At 35.2% G+C, this 12731-nt stretch overlaps 1 protein-coding gene across 4 annotated transcripts in view; it reads left to right on the plus strand.

Annotated features, from left to right (window-relative positions):
• LOC106468038 (RNA polymerase II elongation factor Ell-like) overlaps positions 1 to 12731 on the plus strand; it is a 40881-nt gene that overhangs the window by 7700 nt on the left and 20450 nt on the right. For 3 of the 4 annotated variants that reach the window (XM_022396340.1, XM_013928436.2, XM_022396343.1), the window contains exon 2: positions 913 to 960. Coding sequence is in view for 2 of the 4 variants with exons in the window: in XM_013928436.2 (XP_013783890.1) it covers positions 913 to 960 (48 nt within the window). In the remaining 2 variants the exon portion in view is untranslated. Of the gene's footprint in view, positions 1 to 912; positions 961 to 7942; positions 8068 to 12731 lie in introns of those variants that run through there. The other variant, XM_022396341.1, reaches the window with a different exon arrangement.

The following is a 12731-nucleotide window of genomic DNA, read 5'->3' on the forward strand; positions in this document are numbered from 1 at the left end:
AATACGGACCAGGTATTACGACAAACACGGATCAGGTATTACGACAAACACGGATCAGGTATTACGACAAACACGAATCAGCTATTACGACAAACACGGATCAGCTATTACGACAAACACGGATCAGCTATTACGACAAACACGGATCAGGTATTACGACAAACACGGATCAGGTATTACGACAAACACGGATCAGGTATTACAACAAACACGGATCAGCTATTACGACAAACACGGATCAGCTATTACGACAAACACGGATCAGCTATTACGACAAACACGGATCAGCTATTACGACAAACACGGATCAGCTATTTCGACAAACACGGATCAGCTATTTCGACAAACACGGATCAGATAGTACAACAAACACGGATCAGGTATTACAACAAACACGGATCAGCTATTACGACAAACACGGATCAGATAGTACAACATACACGGATCACTAGATAGATATTCATTCTTTTTGTTGCATTTGAAAGATATTTAATGAAAATGTTATTATTTTATATAATGATTAGTCACAGGATCAACAGAACAGAAATCTCGATATTGCTACTGAAAGGCACTGATAGGAATACAACTTGTTTATTTAAACTAAGAATGATTCCTAAGTTTATGGTTCCCGTCCCGTTGCCGAAGAAAGAAAAACACTCTATAGAGTCCACACAATTCGGTCAGACGAGAATGTAGCCCAGCTGGCTCTATGCTCAAGCCCCTTTATTGTTTACCAGTACTTCGAGAGAGTAAATTATTGAACAGTAAATATTGACGTTACAGATTTTCAGTACAGTGAACCAGTAAGTAGACAGGAATTCGCGAGATGAAAGCATTCGAGGCTACTACGTCGTCCCTCCAGAATTCTTTGACGCGCCAATATGCTAATATTATTTGTTTCAATCCTTACAGAGAAGCAACATTCCGAAGCCAACCGTTCAGTTTCAAGCCAACAATGGGGTAAGTACAACAGTTTGTTTCTTTGAAGGCTTACATCATTGTATACAGGAGTACGCCATCTTTAAAATTTTAACCTCCAAATTACCGACTTGATTATATACCGTTCGCTAGTGGTGTTTCTTTGTACTACATCATATTACGTAATTTTTGTTTGTTACAGCTCTCAATGTAAAGATATAACCCAAAATAAATGAAATCATTAAATTACTATGTGAAATGTTAAGCAGTAGTTAGCTGAATTATGATTCAAATGTTGATGTGTTTTTTTTATGTGAAAGGCATCTTATTAGGCACTTAGTAACCAACCGAATGAGAAGTTTAAAGTGTTTAAAAAACCGACGAGTCCGTATTTTCGGGTTAACATTTGATGTATTAAGCAAAACGTATCCGGTTGTATCTGTAAAGTTATAGGAAATTCTAATCATGTGTTTAATGCTCATTATAAAATTATATTCATTAATGCAGAATTACGCCCATTTCTTCTGCATTTCGTAAGCCAAACCAGCGTACTAATCAGAACCACAAAGTACACAAGAACCATAGTTGTCATTTTGGATGTGATAGTCTTCCACGCTAGAATCTCAATCATAATGATCAACACTTAGTTTGTAGTAAAAGAGCTACCAGATACTTGCTGACGCTGGAGGAAGTTTGACTTAGAGTTTGGTATTTTCAGTTAAAACTGATTTCCCAACAAGCATTAGATAGGATTTAATAACAACAGAGTTCCTGTGGACAGTCCTTACCCCTTCCTGGTCAGTGATTAGGGTTCGGGACAGTAGACTCCAGCACCAAACAGAGCTTCACTAGGAGAGAACTGGATAAAGAAAGTGTCCCTGTATTTCAATACATCACCAACAGAGGATGTTCCAGTTCTAACTTCTTTAACTCAGGCTCGAGATACACTAAAATACCATACAAGGGGAAAAGTTGTCTTCCATAAAAAAAAAACAACAACAAAGGGGTGAAGTAAAAAGATGATGTTTCACATCTGGACCTTATGCCGCCTCCATGACAGTGCGTAAATAAACATTATCAATATAGAAGATGGGGAACATGGTATTCCTGGATACCACAATGGAAGATAACAATAAGACGTTATTACTTGGGATTGGCCTGGGGAGGAGTAATATAGATGATTACTTCTGCCAAATATTAATTCGCAAAGCAGCGTAGGCAGTCTTAGATTAATTATCGTGTTTAAGTCTTTATATTTTAAAATAGTAATAAAAGTCTAGAACAGGTTACGGAAAATAAGCACCGATAATAGGCATTATCACAGTAGGTGAACAGAAAATTTCCATGCTCCATCATTGTGAATGTATTGGAATGAGTGAAAGAACCAATGTGTCATCAATGTCTGTGGATAATAGTGTAACAGAGTAGGCCTAAGGATGTGAAAACTGGAGAATGTAACAAATAATAGTGTAACAGAGTAGGCCTAAGGATGTGAAAACTGGAGAATGTAACAATTGTTTTTATCAACTAATAAAGATAAATTAATGGTGTAAAAATATACTTTTACAACTGGTATGTACTCGGAAGTCGTGAAATAGCAATAGTTCATAATCATACTTGAGACTGAGTGCAGACAATTTACTTGTATTAATATGTAGCATAAAGCAATTCAGATTTTCTTCTAAGGATGTAAATTTTTGTCATGTCATGTCACGATCTTACGTTATATCCTGGTGTAAAGGTTTCAGTTTCGGTTAATCACTTCAGATACTCAAAATAGAGAACGGTAGGAGGCTTCACATTGGCCTCTGAAATGTGAATTTAAAAGTCTAAGTAGGTGATTTGGAATGTTTATTTTAATATGTATATCTTTTGTTGTCATGCCATGTTGTGGAGAACTCACAAACTTATTGTTAATTATTTCCCCAATTAAAACTAGGATCTAAATATTCGATTTGAGAGAAAATCGATGAGCCATTCATACATTCCAATACCAAATGCTATTTTGTCTTCTTATTGTTCCTTTCATTAATAATAATGGTTATACTAATTACTGTATCGAATATAATTACATTTATTTTATCATAATTTGTCGTTCGTTATTATGCTTTTATTATAATGATTGGTTTGCATTGTTTACTTAGTTTTATATTTAGAACTGACCTAAATTTCCAAAGCTGGCCGAACCTGGTTTGCTATTATTGGGTTTACGGCCGAAAATATTGTTAACGGCAAGAGTACGTAACTGATGAAACAATCCATTCTATAATCCTTATAAGTAGATGCATAAGAAAAGTGTACTTAATTAGCTATACTGATAGGCAAGTTGGTTTTTAGTTTCGCTCAAAGTACATATACTTAATTATAATATTTTGGCACTTGTGTATAAAGTTAAAATCATGAATAATATTTAACATATGCTTACTCTGATCGGAAGTTATTATTGATTGATTGCTTATCAACCTGTGACGCAGTTGTAAACATCCTCGTTCGAAATGCGTTCACAAGATCCTGTATGAAGCTAACACATCGGGTAGTCTATTGGGTTTTGATATCGACTTTACACAAACGGAAAACTTCGTCATTTTGTAGTGAATCACACAGTGGAGCTAATAACACCATTATCTGGATAGAATGTCGCTTAAGATTTGTTGTACTTCAGTTATACATTTTTAATTTGATTTCTTTAGTTTCTCTGCTATCTTTTAAAAAGTGGTTTCCTATATTAAGCAATATTGGACTGCATCATTGGGTAATATAATAAAATATATCTTCTTTAGTACTAAAATAATGAAAGTAATTATATGACTTGCTTTATGAACAGTATTAAAGGATTCACTCTCACGTGATTTTCGGTTTTGTAAATTTCGCGTCAAGGAAACATCTCCGATATCGTGTGCATGTTTGCATTCTTTCATGACGTATTCGCTTTCTTTGTCATCATCACTAACTTAAATTAAGGCACAATCGTAATTTACACCAAGCATAACTTCATTATTGCTATTCACACAATATTATCATTGTAACTTGACCGTGGTCGTTTTCTTCTATCGATTGTTGCATTATTAATACTTACCAAGATATTTTTGTTGCTCCACCCCTCCCCATCATTTCTCACTAATTTAGCAGAAATTGGTGATATATCGCATTAACAGCCATAATAAGAGCATGCTAAGTATTTTGAGCATTTAGTTCTTTTACATTTTTAAGATATTGGTTCCATTTTGAAATAAGGTTGCAATTTTTTGACAGTTATTAAAGCAATCTTCAACAATTTCCGTCCATCAGTTTGGAGCAACCAGTGTTTTTGTTTGTTTGTTTTTCTGACCAATACGAGCTTAGCTAATTTACATACACGAGCGGTGGTGAATTAAAATTATCAGAGCGTATATGTATCGTACGTGTGTATAGTATTCGTATGTGTAACTTGAATGAAAACAATCTTCGTATTTAAACATATGTTCCAGGGGCAGTAATCCCCATATGAACTGTAGGTCTTATTTTGAATTTTGTTTTCCCCCAATATGGTTGTCGAAATTAAAGTCATAACCCTCCCGGAAGAAGACCCAGAAGAACAGTTCCGTACTTTAGGCTTTGATAATAAGTAGTTATTACCAACAGTCTTTGAGTGTATTATTAACATTCTCGTTACCAGTTATGTACTTTAGGCCTAGTTATTACCCGGATCTTTGGGTGTATTATTAACATTCTCGTTACCAGTTATGTACTTTAGGCCTAGTTATTACCCACTATCTTTGGGTGTATTATTAACGTTCTCGTTACCAGTAATGTACTTTAGGCCTAGTTATTACCCACGATCTTTGGGTGTATCATTAACGTTCTCGTTACCAGTTATGTACTTTAGGCCTAGTTATTACCCGGATCTTTTGGTGTATTATTAACGTTCTCGTTACCAGTTATGTACTTTAGGCCTAGTTATTACCCGGATCTTTGGGTGTGTTATTTCTACATTTCAAGGCAGTGTTGATAGAACTCTTAAGCTAGTTAGGGAACTTTTTGTATGGCCTAGGTAAAGATATCCTAACATTTTTCTCCTGGAAACTGAAATTTTAGTAATTGTACTTGTGCTTAAATTAAACTTTCGGTGCCTTGTTGTGCTCGAAAATAATTAGAATAAAAAATATTATATTTATACTACACATGCAGATTGAAACGGAAAGAGGGGTGGGGATTTAAATTACAGTTTTCTTGTCGAAAGGAGGTAGGAAAAGGTGGGTGGTGTTTAACAATTTAAGTCATCAATCTAGTTCAGAAGAGGCGAGTGAACACTGCAGATTGCAAAAGGTTTGAAAAGAGTTTTTAAACGACCTTTCCTTGTTGGAAGAGACAGTGTGGATGAATGATGTGTACCATTGTAAAGCCTTACCCTCCTTTAGATGAGGTGGGTGAACAACGCTAAATGGAGTGGACAAACTTTGCTTTAAACATGATGAGTCTTATATAAAATGTCACACAGCCTGATTCTTGTAGTCGTGGTGACAATGTACTTGTTAACTAATGGATAGAGACTTAGGACATTAGCATCAAAACTCAAAGTAATTTCGCTCCAGTTAAAGGTAAATCAAGTTTCTGGAGTTGCATCGACCTCCCTACCGACTGGTCTGCCGTGATCCAGTTTTTAAGCCGTTTTGTGATGGTCCAGTCTGGTTTGTCAAGAGTAAATATTTGAAAGTTGTCTGACCTACATGAAGTGTTTTAGCGACCTAGTTCAAGTTTCGCGATACATTCTCCATAAAATCAAGTTGTAGATTTTTTTTACAAACTAGTTTGTTTTACAGAGTTCGTAATTTGAATTAATAGTAACCTTGAATTTGTTAGAGTTACGTTGGATCGTATTTTACCATGACCGTATTATTTTGTATAATTACGAAGCTGTTCGTAACATACGAATCCTATGGTTAAATAAGTTTATCATGTGTTCATTTTGTAATAAGTTAATTTCAGAGACTTCAGGCGGTAATATTTTTCTTCTTGTTGTTGAAATCTACTGTTAAAGGCCCTTACTCTGTATAAACAATTCTTTACTGTTAAAGGCCCTTACTCTGTATAAACAATTCTTTACTGTTAAAGGCCCTTACTCTGTATAAACAATTCTCTACTGTTAAAGGTCCTGACTTTGCATTAAAGAACTCTCTACTGTTAAAGGTCCTGACTCTGCATTAAAAAAATATCACTATATTACAGAACGACGACCATCTTTGTATGGTAACAGTATCGCGATATTACAGAACGACGACCACCGTTATATGGTAACAGTATCGCTATATTACGGAACGACGATCATCTTTATGTGGTAACAGCATCGCTATATTACAGAACGACGATCATCTTTATATGGTAACAGCATCACTATATTACAGAACGGCGACCATCTTTATATGGTAACAGCATCGCTATATTACAGAACGACGACCATCTTTATATGGTAACAGCATCGCTATATTACGGAACGACGATCATCTTTATATGGTAACAGTATCGCTATATTACAGAACGACGACCTTCTTTATATGGTAACAGTATCGATATATTACAGAACGACGACCTCATATGGTAACAGTATCGTATATTACAGAACGACGACCTTCTTTATATGGTAACAGTATCGATATATTACAGAACGACGACCATCTTTATATGGTAACAGTATCGCTATATTACAGAACGACGACCTTCTTTATATGGTAACAGTATCGATATATTACAGAACGACGACCATCTTTATATGGTAACAGTATCGATATATTACAGAACGACGACCATTTTTATATGGTAACAGTGACATCTATGTAAGCATTCACTCCACTTTACATTTTTCCGTTTGTTTTACTTGGTTGTTTAGGATCCTGGAAAACGGGCAACGTTTGAACTAAGTATCTGGGCTGTTTAGACATTCCCGAAATTTACTTCGAAAGAAGATAAATAGGGCATTATTTTGGTTTCACTAAACATCTTACAAGAATTTCCCCCTTCTCAGAGTAACGGGGAACCAAGTTAGGGTGTGGGCTAAATGCAGGAGATTGAATACTATATTTTTAGCAGTATTTGCTTTCAAGAGAAAATTCAGTAAAAAAAAGAACTGAAAACTGGGATGTAACCTAAATTTGACCTTTTCAAATAACTCTTTGGGTAAAGTGCTAAACAAGAGACTGTTCGGAAAGGGTTCTATTTTTACACAAAGAAAGTGTTTGTAATTGGTACTCCGTTGTTTGGGTGAATTGGGAAAACACGTAGATATGTGACAAATAATATGAACAGATCCTTCAAGTAGGCCTAACGTATTCACACGTGAAATGTAATGAGTGGATTTTTGTTTGCTTCAAAAGGTGTTATTAAGGTCTGTAATAAAAGTATAGCGTAAGCGAGGAACTTACAGAAAGTAGAATAAAATAAGTAACGGTGAAACACTCGCCAAATTAAAATAACTTTATTAACGAATACGAAAACAACCCTTCATCATGTTTCCAGTGTGGAGAGAATTGTTATAGAAGTATTAAACAAGACAGAAAGCATTTAATTCAGGGATCACATGTAACAAGTTTCTCTAGTACAATCTTTCAACGATAATTGTCAAAATGTACCGAATGTAAGTAAAAACACATCAGAAAAACTTTATTTTGTCGACGTCTTGACTTCGATTATGCTTTTATTCCACTACACGTGAAGAGGAACGTGAAATATATCACAGTTAACTTGTTTTTATAAAAAATTTAGCCTAGTTGGTTTTCCAATATTTTTCGGTATTTAATTCGTAACATTTTATTTGTTATCGTCCAGCGTAGCTGACTAGTTCTGGTATTGAATAAAAAAGCTTATTGTGGGAGAAACCAAAAAGAACTAATTTTTTTTTTTATTATTATTACACACCTCTTAGGAATTAGGGGAGGAAGGGGACTTCTGCATTTAATGTGTTTTAATAACAATATTATATTATTGTAGCCAAGTTTTTCATAACGGAAGGTGGGGGGATCTTGACAATGATTCGTCGTTAAAGAAACTGGAGTGCCACATACACGTTCTGGTTCCACGAGCAACCACTCCAAGGGAAGGAATATAAGGTCAGTCAACAGGTGCCCCAGGCCCTGACCTTGAGGAAACGAACTATAGAACGTGTGTCCTCGATTCGAGGTCAGGTTGTTATACGTGTATCACTGTTTGTTTTTTATCCACACGTCCAGATTAACCATATAACTTGTTAACCAGCATTAAATGAAATTTGGTTGTTTTTCTTGACTTGTTAATAAAGTGAATTTTGAACTTGTTTGATTGTCTACAGTTTTATTATGGTTAATTAACACTGCCTAAGAAATATTCCCTTTAAAACTCCCCTAACACTGGACAAGACAAAGCAATATTTTCAGCGAGAAACTTATTTATTACGTTGAATACGACCACAGAGCGTTGTGTATGCTTGAGATTTTTAGCTGCGGCATAGTGGCTAGTAGAATGTCTCTGAGTTTTTTTTTGTTTTTTTCATGTACAAACGTTTAGCTCATATCTCCGTCATCTCTTGACCGATTTGAGAGCTAATTACATTTTTGGACTCAGTAGGTCAAACATCTTCGATTGATCTACTTGACCACGCCTAAGGTCTCATAGATTAATTTACTCTAATCCTGCTTTAAAAAAATCTGTTAGAGGGTAGATGAGTAATAAAATCGAATCGGGTTATACACGCACCCCCACGATTGGTTTTTGCTGGTGCACAAAAATACAGTTAATAAAAAGGAAAAAAATAAGCCTCATAGCTTAATTTACTCTGATTCTGCCTAATAGAATTTCAAGTGCCGCGGTTATTGAGGATTCCCTCTTGTTTTTATTTAAAGAACAAATTTCAATGAAAATAAGATGTTTCTGAATGGCTATATAAAATTTAATGTAAATAGTTCTTGTGTGTGTTAATTTGTATGTTTTACGTTTTATTAAATTGTCACAGATGACGAGATTACGGATTCGAGTGAATTACGGAATATCGTAGAGTTGCAATACTTTTTTTTGAGACAACCATTTTGCTAACAACGTGCTGTTAGCCCGTTTCGGTTTGTCTTTCAGTCAGAATTTGAAAATTGTTCTCATGATAGCCTGTAACGCAGAAGTCACAGCTGTTTGGTGTACGTTTGTTTGCCTTTCGTGGAAGAGCGAGACTTTCTCACGGTCCTGACATCCATGCCCGCGCCTGATTTCATTTTATTATGTCATATCCAATGGATTTGCTACGATTTTGCATGTATCCAGGAAGAAGTACCATGGTTAAGTATCGGTGATAATGCAAAGCGAGAAAAATTAGTTTCCAAAAAAAAAAAGGGTGGGGGGAATTTATTGTCTATTGTGCATTATTACTGGTGAAGTTTTTACCAGTCATACTACCGATGGGTGTAATTTTGAAGTGTACTTAAGTTTTTATGCATAACTTGCCCCTCCCCTCCAGTGGGCTCTGCGGAAAGTTAGATATAATTTCAAACCGGGTTTCGATAGCATAGTTAGCCCATTATGTAGCTTTCTGCTTAACAAACAAATAACTTGTCACGCTGTCTTTACTTCAACGTGCAAAAGTTTGAATTCTTTGAGTGCGAACTTTTATAGAAGATATTAGGCCTCCAAATTTTCGACTACCGCGAAGCATTACAGACAGTGTTAATTTTACCTTTTCGATTTTTTATTTGTATAAGATAGAACGAGTTTAGCTGGTCTGACTGATTATTGTTTGGTTATTGATATGAGCTGACGAGCAAAGGTTCATTTCAAAGCACGTTTTATCACAGCCGTGATCCTGTCAGTTTCAGTATTATTCACAGACCCACGTGGTTTAGTATCTGTGAGACTTTCACCCTACCTTTTAAAGGCAACGCTACAACAGAGGAACAGCTTTACACGTAGTGCGCATGCGAGTTTTGTGTTAGTTGTAATACTATTTGTAGGTTTTGTTTCACAGCTTTAGCGAGCTAGGACTAACGGAGATTCTGATAGGAAATTGTATTATGTTCTATAATTTTATCCATCGTGATTATTTTATCCCCTTTCTTTGTAAAACAACGCAATACATTAAGAGAGCAACTCCATCAAGTGACGTATCCTTACTTCACGTGCAAGGCCGTGAGGTCACGTTAGGTATTTTGTGCTGGCTTGTCGTGGGTTTTTGAAGTTGATTTTAATACAACTTGCTTAGCGCTTTGGTGTCATGCGGTTTCTTTCTACGCAGCACGCTATTTTCATTTTTGCCCGACAGGCATACTAACAGTAATGAACAAGTCTTGACGTCATTTCTTCGATATGCATGCAAAATGAGGTCTGTATTGTATATATTTCTTTGTTATCCGGTCATACTTGATATGCACTGGTGGCGTGAACCATGGGTGGAATAGATATTGACAGAACGTGAATTAACGATTAATAAATACAGGGTGAGGCAAAAATGGAGTACCCCATGATTTTTCTGAATCCTGTTATATACACTGTTGATATTAGTGTTATTCTTTCTACACATTATTAGAAATCTCACGACGGTGGAGACTTCTGTATAACCCTCTAGTTTTATTACTTGGATCTATATATGGGAAAATCTGTATATCAAGATTAGTTAACTGAATCTACATGATGTGAACACAACTGAAACATCTGTAATATTAAACGTACGACTGCACGAAGTAACTTACTCTCGTATGTTTATGTGATGTGAGAATAACAGATTTAGTTAAGTGTTTGCTTAGATTTGGCTGAGCTCGGGTAGTACTAGAAAAAATAAGAAATAAAAAAAACTTTGTTCTTACTCCACACTTATTGTTTAATATAGCATGAAAGAAACCTGAAACAGCATTTTATGAAACACCATAGTAGACGCTTCAGTTCATGGCCGATTAGAAGGTCATTGGCCCCTTGGCGTTATCTTCACGGTAGCGTCTCCCGGTGTGTGGGCAGGTGCTTAACTTGTATGTAGGCTACAGTGTGAGAAATGTAGTTTTCACTTCCTTAACCTACTTCCGGACAGTACATAATTAAAAAAAAAAAAATGTAACTTGAATATAATGTAATTAATAAGAGTCGAGAAGCCTTTGAGAGATTAATACAACATTAACGAATTTTGTTTCAGAACACTATATTTAGATTTAAGTAGAAAATATCCTGGTTACTTAAGAAAAATTAAACGTATAGCATTTCTGTGAAATTATTGATTTATCAAAATTGTCCTTTTTTTAAGTATTCGTATACTTTATGCTTTTTTTTTCTGACATCTTTCGTTACTCGATGGGTCGGCGATAAACTTACAACGCTAAAATTCGTGTTTCAGTTTCCCGCGGTGGACAGTGCTTGAAATCCTATCGTGTACCTTTGAACTAAGAAAAGACAACAACGAAAAAAAAACTGACACCTTATTTTGTTAATTAAAGGTCCGTAAATGTTGTTAAAGTTTCAGCACAAAATCTTCTGGATTACAAAACAATGGGTTGTAAGGCTACTTTTTTTTTTTTAAGGGAAACATTTACCTTTCTATAATAATATTAAAAATAGATATTGCCCAGAAACTTGTAGGGTTATTTGTCCAAAATAACATAATGAAAGGAAAACTATTTTACTTTAATCGTATTATGCCATAAACTGATATTAAAACCCAAAAGTTAGTGTAAATAGATATCTGTTGTATTCAATCGAACTAGAATTAATTAAGAAAGAAAGGTGTGAAATGCGATCTCTAAATGGATAAAAAAAAAATGCGTTTTAAAGGTTTTCGTTCAGTCACATGTAATTTCTGGCGCGTAGATAGCTGTTTTTTAAAAATCGTCGATATGTTGTGTTACGTATTTCTACATCAGTTCCCATGGTTGTGTAAGAAAGCTCCAGCAGGTACCAAACGTATTTTGATACTAGTAACAAACGGCCTTATAACTCTAATTTATATTTGTTTATAGTAGAACGAGTTTGGTTGGTCTGACCGATTGGGCATTGATACAAGCTTATGTGAAAAGGTTCGTTTTATCACAGCCACGATCTCATCAGTTTCTGTATTCATTGCAGAATCACGTGGTTTAGTATCACCCTACCCAAAGCTACAACAGAGGAACAGCTTTATAGACAATGCTTGTGAGATGCGTGTCAGCAGAAACGTCATTTGTAGGTTTTTGTTTCGCAGCTTTAGCGAGCTGGGACTAACGGAGAGTCTGATAATTAAGACAACGCAACCCTATAACTTATAAGAAGAATTTAACAGAGCAATTCCAGAGAGTGAAATGTCTTTGCTTCAGCTACAAGGCCTAGAGGTCACGTTACTTGTTAGGTTTTTTTTTAACTGTGTTACTTTAATACAACTTGTTTATCGACGTTACCATAATGATGGACAATAATATAAAATCTACGATGTTTCACAAACCAATGAAATAGAACATGTTTTTCTTCAGTTCAACTCCTATCACCCAAAAGTTTCCAAGAAAGGTGCAATTATCGAACTAAAAAGAGAAGAGAATGGATTGCAGTTGTAGTGATCTCGAAATACTACACTCTCTCAACTAAAATACTACACTACTCTCAACTAAAATACTACACTACTCTCAACTAAAAATCACAAAATACTCTCAACTAAAATACTACACTCTCTCAACTAAAAATCACAAAATACTCTCAACTAAAATACTACACTCTCTCAACTAAAATACTACATTACTCTCAACTAAAAATCACAAAATACTCTCAACTAAAATACTACACTACTCTCAACTAAAATACTACACTACTCTCAACTAAAATACTACACTCTCTCAACTAAAATACTACACTACTCTCAACTAAAATACTACACTCTC

The sequence above is a fragment of the Limulus polyphemus genome, unplaced genomic scaffold (assembly GCF_000517525.1).
Source record: "Limulus polyphemus unplaced genomic scaffold, Limulus_polyphemus-2.1.2 Scaffold2844, whole genome shotgun sequence".
Classification (NCBI taxonomy): Eukaryota; Metazoa; Arthropoda; class Merostomata; order Xiphosura; family Limulidae; genus Limulus; species Limulus polyphemus.